Source organism: Centropristis striata, chromosome 7 (genome assembly GCF_030273125.1).
Source record: "Centropristis striata isolate RG_2023a ecotype Rhode Island chromosome 7, C.striata_1.0, whole genome shotgun sequence".
Classification (NCBI taxonomy): Eukaryota; Metazoa; Chordata; class Actinopteri; order Perciformes; family Serranidae; genus Centropristis; species Centropristis striata.
In genome coordinates, this window is record NC_081523.1 from 12,985,688 (window position 1) to 13,006,837 (window position 21,150).

The following is a 21,150-nucleotide window of genomic DNA, read 5'->3' on the forward strand; positions in this document are numbered from 1 at the left end:
ACTGGTTTGTTTTGGAAGCTGTCTTATTGATCTGTCTACCTATGAATGAATGCATTGGCCCAGTTTTCCCGCTCATGTGGACAATGGCACTCAAGGCCTGTATTAACTGGCCTGATGTTATTCCCAGAGAATGGCGTGCATTAAGAGGAGTTTGGGAGCGTTTGTCATTTCATCCCTCGATCTACTCCACTAACCTTTCCCACAAGAATAGGGAAGCCAAACTAAGAAAAGCAAATCGATTCCTAAATCAATACCAGTGTGCACGAGGACATATTCAATAAGTAGACTGATGCCGTGACACAATTATCAAGTGCCATCATTCAAAGACTATTATCTCCAGTAAAAAAAAGACAGTTTTTTTTTTAATGTTGAACCTTGCAGAACCAAAACGGAGCCACTGAATTCAAGGCCATACCACAAAAAGCAGCTCTGCAGTAAAAGCCAAAAGGATATATAAAACAACACCACTTTATTCAAATTATTTAACAGATTTCTACATTCTGACTCTGTAAAAAAATCACTCACATTTTCTTCATTCCTTTTAAAGAAAAAAAAAATTAGCTTGTTAAAATTTTCTTTACAGCACAGAACGAGCTAAAACAAGTGAACAATTTTGCAACACACAACATGCCAAATAATCAGCTTATTGTTTGTAACCACATTTCAAAGACTTTTCCTCCATGTTGGCATGATTTGGAGGAAAGGAGGGAATGAGATCCAACAAGACAGACAAACTGAGTCAATGAACTATTTTACAACGAGTCTTTGGTGAGGAATCATTTCTGAGGTTGTTAGTCATTCTCTTGTATGGGCCAGAGTATCATAAAACTTCAATGGGAATACTGACTTGCTGAGCTTACTTTACAAAATTCATCAAAGTGAATATGTATATATTTAATACCCAAACTCAGTTTTTCTGCAGCATTTAATGACTGTGACCAATAAATCCATCTGTGATTTCTACTTCTATTCTTCTACTTCTTTCATAGGACTATAAGCTGACCCAATTATGAGCGGTTATTTCAACACTAAAAACAAATGTTAGAGATCTTTGTTCGGAATTTCACAGCAGTTCACAAAAAGTACAAAGTGCTGATCACATCTAAAGCTTTGTAAATGACCCGATCTCCCTGTTGTGACACTGCTAAGGCCATGTATGAAGCCAGTAGAGCATAAAGTGAAAATAAAAAAGGACATAGTAAAGAACATAATTTATTTAAGACAAAATCTAAAGCAGAAATAAATACATGAAAGAACAATGTGTGTAATTTACTTTGTGAACTCAACAATGAATAATAAACACTTTCAGTGGTAACAAACAGAAGAAACATTGCCTCAGCAGGCCACTGAATTCTGAAAGTATCCCAGCTACTAAAAAAAAGAGTTAATCTGGAACTGATTTGTCAAACATTTTTTTTAAAAACCGATTTAAGCCAACATGCTCTCCGCTAAAAAATAAAAGAGTGTGCTGTTAAAATTAGAAATGTTTACAGGCCTCAGCATGTGTAATAAATACAAAAACAAACATGAATCAATGAAAATAGTCATTAGGACAAATTAGATTTAGTTTAAAAAGGTAGATTTAACAGATGGTAGTAGACGAGAAAGGAAGTGAGGGGGTGGGGTTAAATCAACTCACCATACAAATAATTTTCATGAAAACAATCTAGAAATTAGGCAGGATTGATACATTCATTATGTGCATATTCCCCATCATTTAAAACAGAAGCTAAGACTTTCGACATCAGGAGATAAAAAAATGTGATATGGTGCTGCTTGATTTTGTAAAATGTGTTCTGTCCAAAACTCATAGAGCCAGGATTCATAAAGTACAGCTCTATGATAATTATTGACAAAATAAAATGCCAGAAATCCACAAGATTGTGTCATCTGTAATTAATCTGGCACCACGTACTCTACATTCCTGAACGGACTGGACAATCATATTGGCCTGGTGCTTCAAAAGCACAATGACAATGTTTTTGCGTACATTTACCCACTGAAGAACTACAGTATGCAACACTGTAAACACCGTTATGTGTTGTTGTGAACCAGGGTGTGTGACTCTTCATCAAGAACGATCTACTGAACACAAAAGGCCGCAGAGTTGTAGTCCAGTTGTAATTTCAAACACTTGCAGACACCAAATCTAGCCATTGGGACAGGGGGACACACTCACTTGGCACCATTTAAAAAAGAAAAAAAAACGTTTATAAATTCACTATTTGATCCATTAGAAAAAGAATAAAAACAAGTGATTGTTCTCAAATGAGTTTAAAAGCAATGGATGGGTAAAAGATAAAAAAAATAATAATAAAAAAAAAAAGCTGAACATAAAGGCGGTAGCTTATCAACAGTAGTTGACATCATCTCCTCTTGATCACAATGCCCTTTCAGATTACTGCAGCGATCCTATACATGCAGACAGACACACGGACACAAGCACATACCTTGAGCGAGCCCTCAGTGCTGCCCTCCCTTTAAATCATCTCTGCTGCTCAAAAATAGAGCTTAAAATTCTCTCATCTTCTAAAATGGCTCAGTTAAAACCAGGGAGGTTACGACGCAGATTAAACAGTTAAATACATCAGCTTCAAGTCACTGAGATGTCTAGCCATGAGCTTAAACATCTCCTCCTTCTCCTCTGCAGGTGCAGCTCTTCTTCAGTTCTCCACTCTGACCCTATTTGGCTGACAGCCATTCTGGGAATATCCACAGGCTGCCCCTCCCTCCTCCTCCTCCCCCTCCTTCTACAAACAGAGACGTGCTGGTCTTCGTCGCAACATTTTAAGACTATTTTAGACAATTTTGTGGTCCTTGGCAATGGATTGGAGTATAGCAGGCAATCTTGTTTGAACACACATTTTTAAAGTTTGGATTAAAAGACAAACATGGGACACAAGTATGGCAGTTTCAGTTTCCCCAAAACTTACAAAGAAAACAAGGTGATTCCATGAACATGTCCAGATTCAGTCATTTTCTGTGACCTACATGAAACTTCTTTACAATACATCAGAGTTGGAATGAAGCCCCATCAGTAACTGTAATACAGACTGGAATATAGATAGTTGCATGACTCTTCATGTCAATGGAACCAACCAATAAAAGTTTGACCTAACAGAATGTATCAAGTCATGTTTCCTCATGTAATTCTTCGCCAATACTAATTGAAAGAAGCCTTAGTGTAAAAAGAAAGGATTTAAATAGGAGGTCAACAGCCTGAAATCAGACTCCTACTGACATGCATTAAGCTGTAAGAGGCTGCATTTAGGGCTTTCTGAAGTAAAATGCATGATTCTGGAGATGTTGATGGATCAAACTTGATCGAGAAAGTTGTGATATATATATATATTTTTTTAACAGGAACATGAATCAAATTCTCCCCTAACACTGGTGGAACTGAGCCAAACTGCCACACCACATTAACACGTAAAATTAATCGCAATCAGCATCTGAAATATATTATTCATAACTCATTCAAATTTCACACAGCAAAATGGACCATTTTCTCGTTACTATGCCAATACGCCACTGACACAGATTAATATTCTTCTAACTCATACTTTAGTCCGTTATTAAGGTTTATAAATCTTGCTCTCCAACTGAAAAGGTAGTGGTCGTTGTATTAAAAACAATGACGAGTGTCACAGAGTCATCTGTGGAGGAAGCACTGGAAGTTGAACCAGGAGCTCTGATGATATGGTCAGTCATTGTTGAGGTGGTCAGAGGGAGGGAGGAAGGGAAAGGGGGAGTTTGTGGAGCAGAGTCATCAATAGGCCTCTGTTGCTCCCACTCAGTCCTTTCTGAAAAGGCGGAACACACAGCAGCCCCGTGGGGGTCTCGCTGCCACTGCTGGGTTGGTGATGCTATGCTGCCATGAGATACTGATGATAGAAGAGGCCAAAGAGGGAGGTGGAGAAGAGGCAGGCAGCAATCCACCAAGTAAAGAAGGAGAAGAGGCCCCGGAAAAGTAAAGGGCTGAAGACAGTCCGCAGGCCTCCCAGGGCCACTGACAGCTGGGCTACTGACGCCCGCGCTCCTCTTTCTACCACTGGAGCTGGTGTTGGGGCTGCTATTGGTGCTGCTCCCATCACAGAGTCAGAGTTCATTTCATAGATGCAAGGCAGGTCTTCTTCAGGGTAGACCCACCAGGAGTGTCCACCTGTCATGAATAAGACAAAGGATAACAATAGGTTGAATGTATGGCAAAAGAGATAAGTGAAAGTGGAAACTCATTGGGCAGTGCATGACTCACCTAAGGTTTTTAGCAGCAAAGTTGTATGCAGCAACATCACCAGTGGTGCCACATACTGTAGTGCGATTACACACAAGTAGTAAAAAACACGTGCAACCTGGGGAAAAAATCAGAGAGGAGAAAATCCTTTACTAAGGGCTTTTACACGAACATGGTATCGTGCATGACTCAGAGGTTAAACACTAAACTCAAGGCTGCTTTTTGACTTTAACAAACATCACCGAATGCAGGAATACAGCCCTTGACCGTAACAACTGTATGTCACCACCTTGACATTGGTTTGCGGGCTATTGATTTGAAGCTAGAATTTTTCTCATTTTGGCTGCTGCCATCTTGTTTTTTTGGAGCCAGAAATGACCGTATTTGGACGAGACGATGGAGCTAAGCTATAAGCTACTGCTAGCTAGCTTGGTTAGCAAGATGCAAAAAAACAAGCTTTATCGTCTGTTTTAGTTAAATGGGACCATCATTTTCCAAAATGAACATCATGCTTTTTTCAAGACTTCATTACGATATGACTGTTTTCAGTCCATTGTAGAGCACAACTTTTTCACTTCACAAGTCTAGAAATACAATTTAACTAAAAATAGACACTCTTGACAGCATACCTGCATCTGCAGTGGCATATATTCCAATTTGGACTTTAATAGATAATAATTTTTGACTGCACATTGTGAAGAGGAATACAAGTAGTAAGATGAGACAGGCTGGTCTGCAAAAGAATGAATAAGAGGAGTTGATGTGTTTGGACACAACTGAAGCCATTCCTAAACACACTCACTGATAATGTTCCAAATGCACCACAGGTGGGCCGCATGCCTGCTGCATAACACATACCCTGTGGACAGATGAGTGACTTCTCCACTCTGTTCCTTAATTCACAAAGACAGGGCCCTAAATGTGGCTAGATCTGCTTTTAGTAGAGGGAAATTGACTTGCTCCTAAATTGCTTTAGAAAATCAACTCCATCTGAACAGTTGCTGAGGATCATAACACTGCCCTGCATTTTAAGCCCTACTAAAAGTCCACTGGATAAATAGGATAACTTTATCATTTAGTGTTTCTAAATTGATGCAGATTTGCTGAAGGGTATAACAAAAAAATTCTCATCTCTATTATCTTATTCACCATCTTCTGCAGGTCAACGGTACTTATCCGCCCCGCCTCCTTCTTCATCTGCTCCACACCCTTCTGGGCCAGGTTGAGGTAGGCCTGCAAATGATGTCTCATCATAGCGAGTCGGAGCACACACATCAGTACGATGGCCCATAACCGCAACGTATCATACGTATCCTCAGTCATCCTGGTATTAATAGAAAAAGAGTGAGTAAAAGAGGACAAATGATGAAGAGATGACAGCACATCATGTATCTGCTCCATCGTTTGGATGGTGGGCAGAGACAATAAGAAGATAGTAAAAGCAAAGGAGTGAGTCATAGACTACTCAAAAGACAAATAAAAGGGGGTGAAATAATAGCAATAAAAAAGTGAAAAGCGGGTATTGTAACATGGAATCTGGTTTTATCATAGTTGACCTTGATAGAATCACAGTCACTGTTGGCAGCAGAGAAAAGTTGACACATAACAGAATTCAAACTCAAAACGTAGCTTTTCTACAAGTATTCAAATGATCATTCATTTAGGTGAGAAAAGTTACATTGTAACATAGAATTTAGCTTTATCATAGTTGACCTTGATGGTATCAGGGTCACAGCAGAAACAAGTCGACACATAACAGAACTCAAAGTCACAACAAATTAAAGAGGTTATTGTAGAATGAATAACCAGCTAACAAATGACAGCTGTTACAGATACAATAAAGAGCGTTCCCTGAGGTATGACTACATTTGTTTACAGTCTAATTTGAACCCAAATAGACAATGTGTGCATTGTCACTTCATCTACAAGCTGAGGACATTCCTTATCTCACTGAACCATTGTAAATTCCATTTTCATTCCTGCTGTTGCATTGTTTACATCAATTTCCAGCACAAAAGGCACAATTACTTTTATTTTCACAGCTTGCAAATGTTGTCCCATCCCTCTTGTTTGAATGGCAGGTAATTAGCTTGCTAGATATCAAGGGAGTCCAACTGGTTTGCCTACCAAATACAGATCAATCAACAGCACACCTTCAGTGAAATGTTCAGGCAATCTTACACATGAGCTACAAAGCATTTAACCACTGAGCTCATGCTCAATTATTATTATTATTATTATTATAGCTACAACTATTAGCTAATAATAGGACTGTAAACGTTGAAGTAACTTCGTTAAGAGTTAGCAAGAAATAACTTGACAACAAACAGCTTAAAGGGAGTGTTCATCTAAAAAATACATATTTTTTACTCTTACTTGTAGTGATATCTCTCCTATATAAATTATTAACTACAAATTGTATTCTACAGGCTTAAGCAAAAAAATATTCATGGTAAATATCCTTGGGGAAAAAATGCTGGGTAGCAATTTATTGGTGTGGGATGCTTTGAGCAACTCAAACCAAGTGCCATAAAGTTTGATTATATTCGAGAGATGGCAGGCATCTCTTTGGTTAATCTCAGACACTCTGCAACTTACACCACAACTATCTTGATTGATAAATATAAAATACAAACAAATTCATAAGTAGGAGCAATGTGATTCATTAAAATAGCAGTGTGATAATATAAGTAATGTGACAGACTGGCAACAGAACTTGCAGTCTAGTGCATATCTGCATCAGACATTTAAAGGATTGTTGGAACCAGGTGATTACTGTTACTTACAAAGGCACATTCTCCTTTCCCAGAGTGGGGTTCATTATGTAGTCCTTGGTTATTGGCTTCACCCATAGCAGGACCATGATAAGAGGGGACAGGAAGTTGATATGAAGCAAAGTCCTGCGGAAAAAGAAAGGTAAAGGAAAAGATGCCCAGTTAAACCAACAATAATGCTTGACACTGAAAAAAAATCCAACAACTTGTCCTTCTTTACAGGAAATGTTCAATGACACTGCTGATAAATACAAAAAATGTTTGACCACACAAGGAAACCCAAATATTGACTGATAACTATAGGCAAACGTGATAATCAAAATGAATGTCTGCCCTGTATTTAAGAGGAAAAAAACAGCTAGCCCACTGAGAGCATCGCTTCCTAATCTCAATTTGAAGTTAACGTAATGAGAAATAAGGTCCTTGCTATCAATACAATTTGCCATGAGAGGGGTGAGAAGATAACCAAGGCACAGAATTTGAAGGGCTTGGAGATAATCCCTGCTAGTGACAGCATCTGAGGATGTAAGCTCATGACAGTTAAGAGGGGGGAATGGAAGAGGAGGCCATTTTGGAGAGTCTGCTATGCCAAAGTGGATTATCTGGATGCGACGTACTCCTCTGCTCTCCGCCCTCATCCTGGTCATAGACATGCCACCCAGTGAGTTCTGAAATAGAAATCTGCCCCAACTGAAGAAGTCTTCATCTGACTCACAGGGCGCTCTCTCGTATCTGACAGTCTGAATAGTAGAAGACAAGTACAACTGCACTATATTTGGCTTCTTGGTACTCAACGATAGGACAGTTTCATACTCCAGCACTGTTTGTGGCCATTTGACCACACTGTGTATTAATGAAGCCTGGAACTACAGCTACTGTGGACAGTCGTAAAGCTTTTGACGCTTTCACCTAAAATACCACTGAATATAAGTGAGAATAAAAAACATGGACTACACACTGAAGGCTGAGTCCAGAAAAGGGCCACTAAAGCAGCTTTAACATATAGCGCAAGTAGCAAAAGTAAAAAAATAAAGCACATACATTTTTCCTAGCCGGGAGCTGATCTTAAAGGTCACGTTACAACAAAGCTGTCCATGACTTTTGGCAGTTTACATACTTATTATTAAGGATAAGAAAGACATCAAATGTATTCAATGAAATATACATGAGTAAGACAATTACTGCGGTGGACTCACTGTGTAAATTTGGCTGTGGTCAGAGTGAGTGCATCTAGGTGCATCTGGGCCAATCGTAGACCAGGGAAAGTTAGAAATGCTCCAATCAGGGAGCAGAGAAGGGCCAGGATCAGCTTGAAGGTGAGTTTAGATATGGGACCCCTGTGAAAGAGAAAACACATAGTGAGATACTACTGTAGTTTCATGAGTCATAAAGAATTCATGAAAGCAGAGAAAACAAAAATGATACTATGAGAATACTGATTTTGTACTTACTGGGACTCCAAGCCCTGGTGCTCCAGAAACTGTAGAGCACTGTCAGAGAAGTTTGCGAAACCTAGAAATGATGAAATGTTTGAGGGCGACTCACAAACCGGTGCCAAAAATAACAACATTTGGTTGTTGCAAACAGGGTCATTTGTGAGAAAAGCATAGTGGAGCACTCACCTGTCTCCAGACCAAACTCCAGGTAGTTTTCTGTGACAATGAGAATGGCCATGGCTTTGACAAAAAAGAAGAAAGCAAAGGTGATGCAGAGTGATCGCTCGCCTCCTTCCTCCAGCTTGAAGTAGTGGGCCGTTAGAGAGAAAAGGGTCTTACTGTGGGGACAGAGTCAAGGAAAAACATCTCCAGAATCTCACTGTCGTACAAAGCAAATCCCCACTGCTCTGCTGATGTATTTTCAAAGCCTTTTTACAGATTCAAGGGAATTAGAAATGTCTCAGTAATCAACCAATACAACTTTAGAACACAGTAACACACAGCTATTCACCACACAAAATGTGCTTTGCGTTTACACAAGTACACACAGTTTGTGCATTCTTACAGGCCCCATGTGAACCCTCAACCCCTGAATGCCACACAAAGCCTACTACCCGGCACATGTGGGTACAGAATGTGAGAGTCTTTGGCACCAATGTGTGCCACAGAGGATGTAATGTGTCCCTGTCAACCTTGATCAGAAAGCTAAGGACAGAGCATGTTTCCACAGCAAACTCTGTTTGCCATGGAGATGAAAGACTCGGTTTCTGCAACATTTCAGGTGACAGCATGCCAATTTTTCACTCCCTTTTAGTCCATTTCAAGAATGGTATTCAATCCAGTGGAGTTTTCTTTTCCCTTTTTTCCTCCTCTCTATTCAGTACTGTGAAGACAGCTGTATAAACACTCACCAGACAAGTTCGAGCCAGCATGAGGTTGAAAAGAGCTGTTTTAGCCATCATGTGGTGGGCTACAATTAATATAACGCTGGGTTGGCCTGTCAACACTGACCAAAAGTGAGGATATGTAATCACATTTATACTACTCAGTAAACAAGGGGGGAAGCGAGGTACCATTAGATGCAGATACTTGAAGCGCACGCTGCTCCAGGGTTATCAGTGGAGGTTAAGGCAGTAGAGCAGGCAAGAGTCTTAAACATATCATCAGAGCTGAAATAGGAAAACTGAAATCAAGTGTCCCATTAACACTTATATTGAGCCAACATATTCCCTCATCTTCATCCTCATAGTGCCATTTCATCTGTTCCCCAGTCTGTCCTATTCCCCCAAGCATATCAGTCTGTTGGGCTGTGAAAATTGGGCCTCCAATCTCCGACGTAGGCAGGAAATGACACACCATTTGACCGCAGTGCACTGACGACCAGGAACACTGGAAAGATTGATCCCTGTGGTTGGTGGCAAGGATAATGCATATCATTTAACCATCATTCAGCGTAGCAAAAATAGCAGGTAGCTGTGGAGGATAAAGGTGCTGGCAGTCAAGCCAGTAGGAGCTTTAGCAGTCATTTTATAGTCCATCTCTGCCACTGCTGCATCCACACAATCAAGCTGGAATGATTTGCTTTGTGATAGACAAAGAGACGTTAACCTATGACATATATAGAATGATGGGGAAGAATGTAAAGTGAAAATAATGAGAACGTGCGAATGCAGTGGAGAGTCGTTTGTTTGGCTGAAACCTGAAATGTTGCCAGCCCACCTACATAATGTACTCTCTACAGCATAAACAGATTTAACAGGTTACCAATTTAAAAAGCTGTTTACATCAAAATACAAGATTGAAATTTAATGGTGTGATGAGAAAACAAGGCGAACCAAGATGTAAAGAAGGTACTGATGTAAGGATACATGACAAAAGCGAGGACTAACAGGCACCAGACCACACTGATGTTCATCTCTCCTGAGGGCTCAGCCACACTGTAGTAGAGCTCTGTTATCAGATAGACCACAGTTGCCGCTACTGTGAAATCCACCAGCCACTGAAACTCCGGGAAGTAGTGCAATGCTGTGGGCACAGAGAGTATAACTTATATATTCCATAATAAAATATATACAGGATAGTATATATAAATGTTATGAGTGCACGATTGAAAAGTTACAATTAAGCTGCATTTTATTAGACATTTGTCCTGTTAGATTTATACCTAATGTGTCGACTTCTGTGATGCATTTCGTCTCCAGCTGTAGGTCTATGTCCTTGGGAACTGTTAGCGGCTTATTTTCTATGTGACCATTGTACTTCCTAGGGGAAAAGAGGACAGAGCAGCAAAACAACAACTAGTGTCAGAATACCAGAAACATGAAACTACTACTACTACTACTACGTCTTCAATTCAGGCACTTCTCAAGCACTTCTAAAAAAGGTACCTAAACCAAATTTCCAGACTCCTGAAGCATTTATCATCACATCTAAAATGTAACTATTAATGCAACTTTGAAAAAAAAAAAGCTTACAGAACTCATTTATACCCTCACCTATTCAACATATATTAGCACTTTTTTTCATTTTAACAGCTGTTCATATTAACTTTGACTGTACGTTTTGATCAGGATTATTTAGGGCTTGCTGATTTCAACAGAGAACATATATTTCTATGAATGTCGAATGATGACTGAATCTTCAATATCACTCATCAATCTATAAAACAGCTTACATGTAAGCATATAACATATGAGATGAAACACCAGATGATGTTGAAAATCCAGCATTTTCATATTATATTTCAATTCAAGCATATTCCCAAAATTGAAAAAAATATCAGCTAAAATAAAGCATGTTCCAAAATTTCAAGATTTTACATGGACCCTGAGGTAAACAGAATTTTGGACCAACAACATTTTTTTTTTAACCTGTGATGAGAACTCAGAACATTATGCTGAAAACAGATCATTTTAGTGTGATCTGTCTCAGGCTTTTGTCTCATCTTCACTTTTTTCCTTCACTCAATGCAGCTCTGGCATCCAATTTTATTAATTGGCAGAGGTCTAGTTACTTTTATTATTTCCAATTCTACTGGACTCTTCTATGACCAACGGGTGCAATAAATAGGCAGCGCTAAATCTCTAACAGCAGGCAAACGGAGAGCTGCTCTTTAGGCTTGCAGAGCTGTCTGGTGGGCCTCCTCAGTTCTGGGCTTTGTTTGTTCAGCCCTGTGTGTGCTCTGGATTCGCAGCACAATACCACTATAAGACTCTAGGGCCAAACATGCCCTGGACAGATTTCATCTGTGAGGCACCTGACAGGAAAAAAAGAGGGCTCAGCTTCACCCCTGACTGAGGGAGTCAGGCGTTTAACAAAGGGAACGGAGCTGCATGGCACGAGCTGGCAAAAGGACAGTGGTCCATCTTTTTCTTTAAGGGATTACTGAACATGTGGTGCTACAGAGCCTTGACCTGCCTCATACAGGGTCAGAGAAAGGACTGCACTACAAAACTGCTTAAGTTAGGAGCTGGACTCCGTGAAGAACAGTAAGGATTAACTTTCATTTGGGACTTCAATTTAAATTCACATTTAAAAAGGAGAATACAAAGGAAACAGCATTTAATTCACGTGTTCAACATATGGTTAAACTTCCACCTGCAGCCTTAAAAGTTGAATAGTAGTTTTTTTGAATTGCAAAGTAGCCTTGATGGAAAATCATCTTCAAGAATCAAAGCTTGACATCTGACCACTTTGAAGACATAATGCTGTTTGGGAAACTTTGATTTCAGAGAAGATGCAATCCCTTTTAAGTGTCATCCCCTAAAATAGCCTAATAGTAATGGCTCAAAAAAACAGGACCAACTTTCCTTACATCCACTAGACAGGGCCACTTCTAAGCCCAGTTGCTCTGAGCCTCGATGAAGAGCCATAAAGGAACAAAACAACAAAAACAGACTTCTGTCTCCTTACTTCAAACAGGCCTTAAATGAGCCACATAAACACATCAGCTTCATCTGTTTGCAGACATGCCTGTGGTCTCCATCCATCTCAAATGTCTGCTTCTCATCTTTTCTTTCCTCCCTGATGAAAGGGGTGCCTTTGGTACCTCCTCTGTGCCACTGCATTTCCCCAACCCCCAAACAATAGCCCTTCTTCATTCTGGCCCCCCTTCCTACCTACCTGTCTTTCTTCTTCTGTCCTTTTTGTTTCCCAGCTAAGCTCCTCAACTCATCTTCCGTAGGGTGCTGATACCACCGCAGACTGTGAACAAAGAAAAGCAGGGAGATATGGAATCAGGCTCAGCCATGGACAGAGAAGGAAAGAGGGGAAAGAGGACACAATAAAGCAGATGTCAAAAAAAGAAAACTAAAGCTAGATAGATTTATTGACCTTCTATGCAATTATTAAAACATACAATGTAAAAACATATTCATCGTATTGATTCTTAAGTGTGGAAATGGCAAGTAAAGTGATTTGAACTTAAACAGGAGACATGTTGTATAATAATCTGTCTGCTCACTTAGGGAATTCAATTACTTAAATTGCCTTTACATCACACTTTAGAGCAATAATATCCAGATTCTCATTGAAAAAAAAATGCTCTTGAAAGCAGTGACATTAAGTCTTGATTCCATGAACATGACTAAAAGCCTAAATTTTCTAACAGCTCTGAGCTTTATCACTAACACCAAAGCAACGTACACACACACACACGCAAACCAGACATTTCTCAAAGCTTTACTTTAGCGACTCGGATACACATCTAAAAAGCACTTGTGAGAGGCTTTACAACAGCAAGGTTATCTGTCCTTAAGGACTCAGCTTGAAATAGGAGCTAATTTAAGAGCATCCATTTGAAGACGAACATTTCAGGCACCCTCCTTAACTTTGTTTAGAAACCCTCTTGTCAGAGCATCTTAAGAAGCACTCTGTGTGTTAGAGGAGGAGAGAAGTAGCACAGCTTGTTTTTCCCCTTGTATATTTATTTATTATGGAAAATTAATTACAAAATATTCTGGAGGGACACTCTAGGCCTTCTGCTTCGGGCAAAAGTTTTTCAAAAAATGTTTCAACAGTGCCCTGAAAAGTAAAATTAATTATTAAATATGCTCCAAGAAGTTGTTTACTGAAAACTATATGTGGCACTAATTAGAGGAAACGAGGCGGGCACTTTTATTTTTATAGAGCGTCCTCTCGGGTCATCCCAATATTTTGATGCCCTTTGGTCTTTACAGTATGATTTAATGATTCTTTTTCTTCTTCTATCCGAAGCCTTTTCAACACTCTGCCGCCTGAGTAAACATTTTGATCCCCATTGTTCCGGACTCATTTTAAAATTAACTTCTCAGAAGGCAAATGCATTGAAGAAAATGGAAGTGTACCATTCAGAGGAACTATCAGAAAAAGCATGTAGAGGATTGTGCATTACCTGCCACTGCAGAGTAGCCATCTTGCGAAGGAATAATGAGGTATGATTTTCTGAATTACACTGGCCATTACCATGGTAACCACCAGCTGCACACCGATCACACCCTGTGAAAATAGGATGGGGGGGGGGGTGGGGGGATCATATTTAAATAGTAATTATACATGCCATAAAGCAGTTACACGTATAAAGTACAGAATTATAGAGACTTAAGGCTGAAGCATATCTTCCAACTGTACCTTAGAAAGTGTCTAAATGCAATTTCACATCCAAAATTCTATTAACAATCTCTGATCAAAAGTTTTGGCATCTCTGATCAAAAGTTTTGGCATCTCTGATAAACCATCTAATAACATAAACAAACTGTAAATATTTGAAAACAAACTTTATCACTGTTGCAAGTGTTTCTGAGGACAATTCTTTGGAAGAATAGCATGTGGGTTTTATTTTAATTGTGGTAAGAGACTTTTGATGGTGTTTTGATCAAGAAATTTAGACAATAACAAAGCATATAAGCTAGATGTTCAACCCCCACAGCATGTTTTCTTTGTAAATACCACAGAAAGGAAAGTTAGGCTCCACAACCTTGATAAAGATCCAGAGCTCAAACACAGAATGACCTTCATGTCACTTTAAACAAAGACAGAGAGTGAAAACTGTAGGACCCAGGGTTACATGCGGTTAAACGGTTTTTCAGTCAAACCCAAACCATGAATTTCCTCATTAAAGGGGCACTAAGAAACAACAATATCATTGTCCGTGACAATGTTTCACAGTGGAGATCGTGTTATGCCAATTTGGTCAACATTGCTCAAGACCAGAACTAGTATTGGCTGACATTAAGATTTGGCAACCAGAGGAGACTTTTTTCTATACGGTACTGTTTCAACCAAAGTAGTTAAGCCATTACTGGCAATGTTGCAAGTCAGGACTAAAACTGTTTTGTTGCAGCACAGAATTTACAGTACTGGTACAGCAGCTATTTAATTCACTAGATTAGTAATTAAATGACATTATAATAAACTGTTTCTCAACTCCATTTTCTGGAGAAACCCACAATATCATGATAGGTGTGGTTGATGCAATTTAAAATTACTTATAGAGACATCGAAGATTAACATCACCCACCCAACTGTGACCCAAAAACAAATACAATATATTACCATATTTATCTCATTACATCTTTTAAATACATCAGCTTATAAGACATTTAATTATTAACTAACCAACTACTGTAATTTGGGTAAATTTAGTAGTGTTAATTCACTAAATAACACTCTTGTCACAATATCACCTCCTAGAAGAATGAGCAGCCAGCACCCTTGTGGTAGGTACCCAAAGACTTAGCAACATAAGGAGCTCAATATCAACCCAGCACACTTAGATCAATATTCACTTAGGCTTAAGAGGCCAGAATCATTCCCATCATGCTGCGCTTTTATCCTTTCACGGTAGGTAAAGTCTGCGGGTTGCCCTATCTTTTTGGCAATCAGTAGGAATCATTGATATCTGCGCCTACACACACTTGAGCAAAGAGAACCAATTAGTTAACTAATCCCCGATAAAATGTTTTTCTCTTCTCTTTTCCAAGAGCAGTCATGTGTCCGAGCTTGCACCTGGGCCTGTACCAGTGAATCTACACACCTGTATATGTATCACCTAAACACAAAGCAACACATCCAATAGCCTTATTTGTTTTCTCAACATGATGTTTACATATCAATAATATTAGAATCAACAAAACTCCCTGCCCTAACTCAACTCTACTGAACATTCCCCCTAAAGGGGCGATTTAAAATGCTGATTTCACTTTGCCTAATGTGTGCTTTGGTTGCAATATGAGAATAGTTGGCCCATTAAGTTAGAAGTTTTTCACAGAATGGAAAACTAATTCTGGACTCAATCTCTTAAAAAAATGAAATACAGACTCTGCTGACATGCCGATTCTGAAAGTGTGTCCTGTGGGTCAGTTCATCATGTAGCAGCTGCTTGGTTTATCCTGGGCAGCATGAAGCATACCCTGAGCCTTATGGGTAATGTTTATAGTTTCTTATTTTCTTAATGGGCGACACAATATTCTCTCCTTCCAGCACAAACACTGATTAAAACGATGCCCCAGATCACCATTCTCTGGTCTTTTACTTTAATTGATTTTTGCACCAAGTCCTGTTTTTGTTAGTAGAGCCGTCAGCATCTTTACTTAAGCTCATTCCTATAAAAGCAGAATCCAAAAATTGCCAAAACATGTAGTCTGAATTTCTACTATGACAATTTATTTTGAATATTCTACAAGAAACTGAGTTTTGAGCTGCACTTAATTTAGTTAAACATGCTAACTTAACTGCACTCATACACTGCCTTCACCATAAGGCTGGAAAATTCATCAAAATTAACAGTCCTGCACACAATTCCAGTAAATAAATGTATTTCTGTGTGATGGTTAAACCTATGTCTGACTGCTGCAGGTGTAGGAATGACACTTCGACAGCACAGGTGATGAGGCTGGACCTTTACATTAGACCTAGATTTTTGATTGGTCATGGGGATCCCCAGTGTCACCCAACATGGGGTAAGCTCCAAAAGCTAAAGTCAATACCTCTTCTGGGGTCACAGAAGGGAGAGTGGGTGCCAATAATTTGGCAATTATACTCGCTAAGATGTGATGCGTGACCAGACACAACCACTCTGACTCAAGACATTCTCCATGTGAGTAATGGTCAGGCTATATAGGTCAAAAGCACAGAGCCTTAGTTTGGTGGATGCTGACCATTCTCTGTGGGGGCCCTGCAAGGATCTCAGACCTGGGGGAAATTGAGCCAGCATGTACTCTCTTATCTCCCTCAGTCCGCTTGACCCCCTCCAAACAACAACCAAATGAAATCTGTAGGGGGTAAGGAGTGGGCGCTGCAGTGATAACCACCATCCATAAGAGCTCATATACCCAACTACTATTTTGCCCATGAAACTAACTTCGAAGCAGTGAAACCCCTTATTTACCAATGCTTTCCCAGCTTCATTCATCTTGACTACTCTTAGGTGTATTTATTCATTCTCTGTGAACTTTTCAACTACTGGGTGTTGTGAATTTAAGACTATACTTTGTGAAAAAAATATTGCATGTGTGGTTAGTGATGGAACCTTATTGTATATCAAAATGGGTGTAACATTTATATAATATAGTAAGAGTGTACAAGACATCCTGTATGTGTATCATTTATGTGATATACTGTAGCTTAGGTTTCCTCTCCCATAGTATTATGATAAGCCCTGATAGAGGCTATAATAAAATGAAAATGTTCAAACCTTATCTGATTGATCTACTTGCTTGATTTGAAGAATGAATGACTTTTCCTGCATGGCAACTATTGTAACAGATCTTTAGATTGTGAACATTCAGATTGTATTATATAAATAGAACACATCAAATGGCCTACACAGTCATAGCACAAATCCAAACAAACAAACAAAAAACAAATGCAAGATAAACTCCCTGATTGTGATGAGTTTCTCCAAATTCTTAAATCACACAATGTTATTGTTGCTATTGTCAAGATTAGTTTTTAAATCAACTGCCAGTTGTGTTGAGACTATGTTTTGGAGGGAAATTTGGGCATTATTTGATAAACGTGCATACAATGTTGTTAAGACAGAGTTAACATCTTTCAATTTCCCTCCCTAAGTTCACAATGCAGACACTTTCCCAACAGATTTTTATAAACATGTTTAAATTCAATTAGATTAGATCAGATCGTCCAACCAATGAGAAATTACATAACGTCACACTGTTAAAATAAGTCATTTTTTGTCAAATTGTTTTTTTTGCCTAAATCATCTCCTCATGACGCCGGCCACCTATGGTAAAATCGCCTACACCCTCAGTTGATCAGATCATGAGATTTTACCCCTTTAAGACAATGGCCTATGTCATGTGTGTGACTTAAGCAGATTTATTATGTCTAAGTCAAAATAAAATGTGACTTAGGCAATTTTTTGAACATGCCTTTGTGACTTAAGCAAGATATGGTAACACTTTATTTTGAAGGTGTCTACATAAGAGTGACATGAGCGTGTCATAAACATGACATGGGATGTGTCATGAACATTAATGACACTTTGAAGTAACATTAATGCTCATGATACTTGTCATGTCATGTTTCTGACAGGCTTGTGTGACTCTTATGTAGACACCTTAAAAATAAAGTGTTACCATATCTTGCTTAAGTCACAAAGGCATGTTCAAAAAAAATTCCTAAGTCATTTATTTCTCTTAATTTACACAGAGTGTTATTACTATGCCAATAGCCATCCTTTGTTACATCCTTTTTGAGTGAAATGATCAATAAATGTCATATGTTACACTTTTGGTGAAGTTGTTTGTGTTTCCTGCAAAACTTGAAAAAAATGAGTTAGGCGATTATTTAAACAGCGTCCCAGTTTCTCTGGTAGCATCCCGAGGTCCGACTGCGCAGGTCAGGCAGGTGAGCACACCTTGACGTATCCCAGGGGTATCTTGCTGCCAGCTGAATGGCATGCTAACGGCTAATACCGGTACATTTAACTCACCCATAACCTCTACCTTGCAACACTTACTAATGGCAGTACTCTTAAACAGTGTTTGTGCGTAAATACCATTTAAACAGTAACCATTATGTACTATTAACAGCATTACGCTGCAACCAACGGCCACTTTTAGCTAACGCTAGCTAAAGAGCTACACTACACCGGCTCTGGCTAGCAAGCTAAGCTAACGTTACACTGCAATCACACTTAGCTGAACACATAAATTGATCAACAGCCTGGCAGTAAGATGTCCACATGAAAACTAATGTTATAAACTGATCATCTATCAATGAAGAGCAACAAATAGGAGAAACCGTTGCGTTCAGGTGCTCGCTGTCACACTCACCATGTTGATGCAGTGCAGCTGAAACGGACTCTACCCCGGCAACACTGAGCACCCCGAGTCGGAAATCAAGCGGCGAGGAGCACATAAGCCCTTCTTACGATGGGTATGCACAAAATGAAGGGGTTTCTCATTCAAATTGCCACCGTATCCTTGCAGAGATGGGTTACATCGTCAATAATCAATGGATTCAACCTCCGGTCCCAAGTATTTTCAACTGCAGTAGAGGTCACGCTAAAACTCTGGGTAAGAAGGTGTCTTCAAATATGCCTGAACACAAAGTGTAAAAATGTGAGGCTTCAAATATTTAAAGTCTCACAAATTCAAATATAAATTCAACTTTAGAATATATTTAGTGTATATATGTTCCCCGCAATGTTATATTCAATTAAAAATGTACATGGATGTTGTAATTTCGTGAAGGATTATAAAGAGACTACTATGAGTGTGCGTTAGGACCGCTGCAACCGGAAGAGAGCAAAGAGTCACCAGCACACATGACAGATCAGTACCTGCATCAAACGTCTGGCAGTACGTAGGCAGTAGGTATTTCGACGGGGCGTAAAATAATACCGGCTCCCAGTTTCTGATTGTGTTGATCTGCCTCTCGTATTGTGTTTATGGGCAGCATACATTGCAGCCTACTTTGTGGCTGAATGTATTTGGAAATGAATCAAGCACTATAGGTTATCTCTACCCTTTATCAAGGTGACTGTTAAGGGACGCTCGACTTTCAGAGTCTTTGCTACAATGACATTATAAAGTCAACAGCGAGGCAAACACACTGACAATAAAAATGCAACAAGCGCCAGGGATGTTGGCTTATCTAAAGAACTGAAACCTTTCAGAAAGACTCAAATGCACCACCTGTGTCATGTATCCAGTAGTCACAGAAAACCAACAGAAGCAAACTTATTTGCATTGAAAGATATTTTAGCTTTCACGATAATGCTATGAGCTTTCAATTTCATAGTGTTTTTAAAAAAAAGTGTTTTTATTATATTTTACTGGCATTTAACATCAAATCCTTATAGCACATAGGTTGCACGTCAAGTAATGATAAAGAGCCAAAAGTGCTGCCTTTCCTTGCAGTGCGTTGGTATCTTTCTTGTTAGCATTCTGTTATTCTTTATAGTTTTCCACCTTTATTTGGAATTTCTGTTTTTTTTAACACACACACACACACACACACACACACACACACACACACACACACACACATACATATATATATATATTAACATTTGTGTATCTGGCAAGCCTCTAGGTTTGTTTTGCAGAACACAGGGTTTTAAGTACAATCACACAGTGATATCTGCATCACTTACAGCATCAAAACACTTAAACAATATATTAATTAACTTTTATAATAAATCTATAACACTTTTCAGAAAAGTAGTTTCAATGATTAATTACATATTAGGCCGTTGCTCATATGTCCATATGTTATCTTAAACTTTTTCAATGCATGACTTACAGTATCCTTCATATTGTGTACTTTAAATGAGATTTTGTCTGTTTCATAATGCACTGAGGTGATAAATGAGTGGAGATCATAATAATTATCAGTGGCATTTCTTACAACAGCTCACCTAATGAATCCAGTAAAAAGATACTTCTCTTTTTCTTACAGCATTGAATGAGAGTTCTTTATATTCAAAGGAAATAAGGCACATCAGGTGTCATAACTTTATTGAACTAATTAATAAAATAAGAGTGAACAGAACAGTGTACATTCTGCTTACAGCATGAAGACAGTCAAACACGGAGTACACATGTTTATGCATTTTTATTTGCAACTGTAGACACCGAGTGGCATGTACATCAACATGTGGGTATAAAAGGGCTGGGGCTGTATTTGCACATGCGCATACGTTGGCTAAGCCCTCCTCTCTTATTGCAGGGATACCTACCCCACCCCCTTGATGCATCGTACCAGCCTCTCGTGGTATGTAGACACGCACACACACTGCAGGAGTGTGCCTCTACACTGTATCAATGTAGTCACTTGCACATTTCCCTTAATAAGAAAAAAAATTAGAATTCAGCCCCGAGGCCTAGGAGATATCTGTCTAAAGATTGTTGTTTACTAATAATGATGTCGGCAATGAATGCAATTAAGTGAAAGCAATGCAGTAATTCACATGATTTTTTTTTTTTTTTACGTCGAGACACACGAAATCCTTACAATTTTGAAAACAGCATGTCATTTCACAAAATTGACTCTAGAGAGACACTGACGATGTTTTATTTCAGTATCTGGGTTATTCCATACATTTCACACTGATTTCCTTTTCATTTATAATTGAAGGGAGTCTCATACTGTACATTCTCGTCGTTGTATTCCATATCACACTCAGCACTATTACTGCTGCTGTTTGAACTCTTTTCTCTCTGGAGCTTGTGTTTTTTTTCTTCTTTTCTTATTCAGTGTT

The 21,150-nt window shown here is 39.0% G+C and overlaps 1 protein-coding gene across 1 annotated transcript; it reads right to left on the reverse strand.

The window, feature by feature from the left end:
- Positions 1-452: 452 nt before the first annotated feature.
- On the reverse strand, positions 453-18,973 carry tmem161b (transmembrane protein 161B). The gene is made up of 12 exons (XM_059336967.1): positions 18,719-18,973; positions 13,816-13,919; positions 12,567-12,647; positions 10,609-10,706; positions 10,313-10,469; positions 8,631-8,782; positions 8,460-8,520; positions 8,205-8,345; positions 7,021-7,134; positions 5,384-5,558; positions 4,256-4,352; positions 453-4,162 (listed from the first exon to the last, which is right to left on the reverse strand). Exons 1-12 carry the CDS (start codon positions 18,719-18,721, stop codon positions 3,867-3,869), a joined length of 1,479 nt encoding a protein of 492 aa, XP_059192950.1. The 5' UTR covers positions 18,722-18,973; the 3' UTR covers positions 453-3,866.
- Positions 18,974-21,150: the final 2,177 nt, after the last annotated feature.

Coding starts and splice junctions, on each gene's coding strand:
- tmem161b (XM_059336967.1), bottom strand. Junction 7,135..8,204: donor ACCACAGCCAAATTTACACA/GTGAGTCCACCG, acceptor CTTTTTCCGCAG/GACTTTGCTTCATATCAACT. Junction 4,163..4,255: donor TTTGCTGCTAAAAACCTTAG/GTGAGTCATGCA, acceptor TATTCATGACAG/GTGGACACTCCTGGTGGGTC.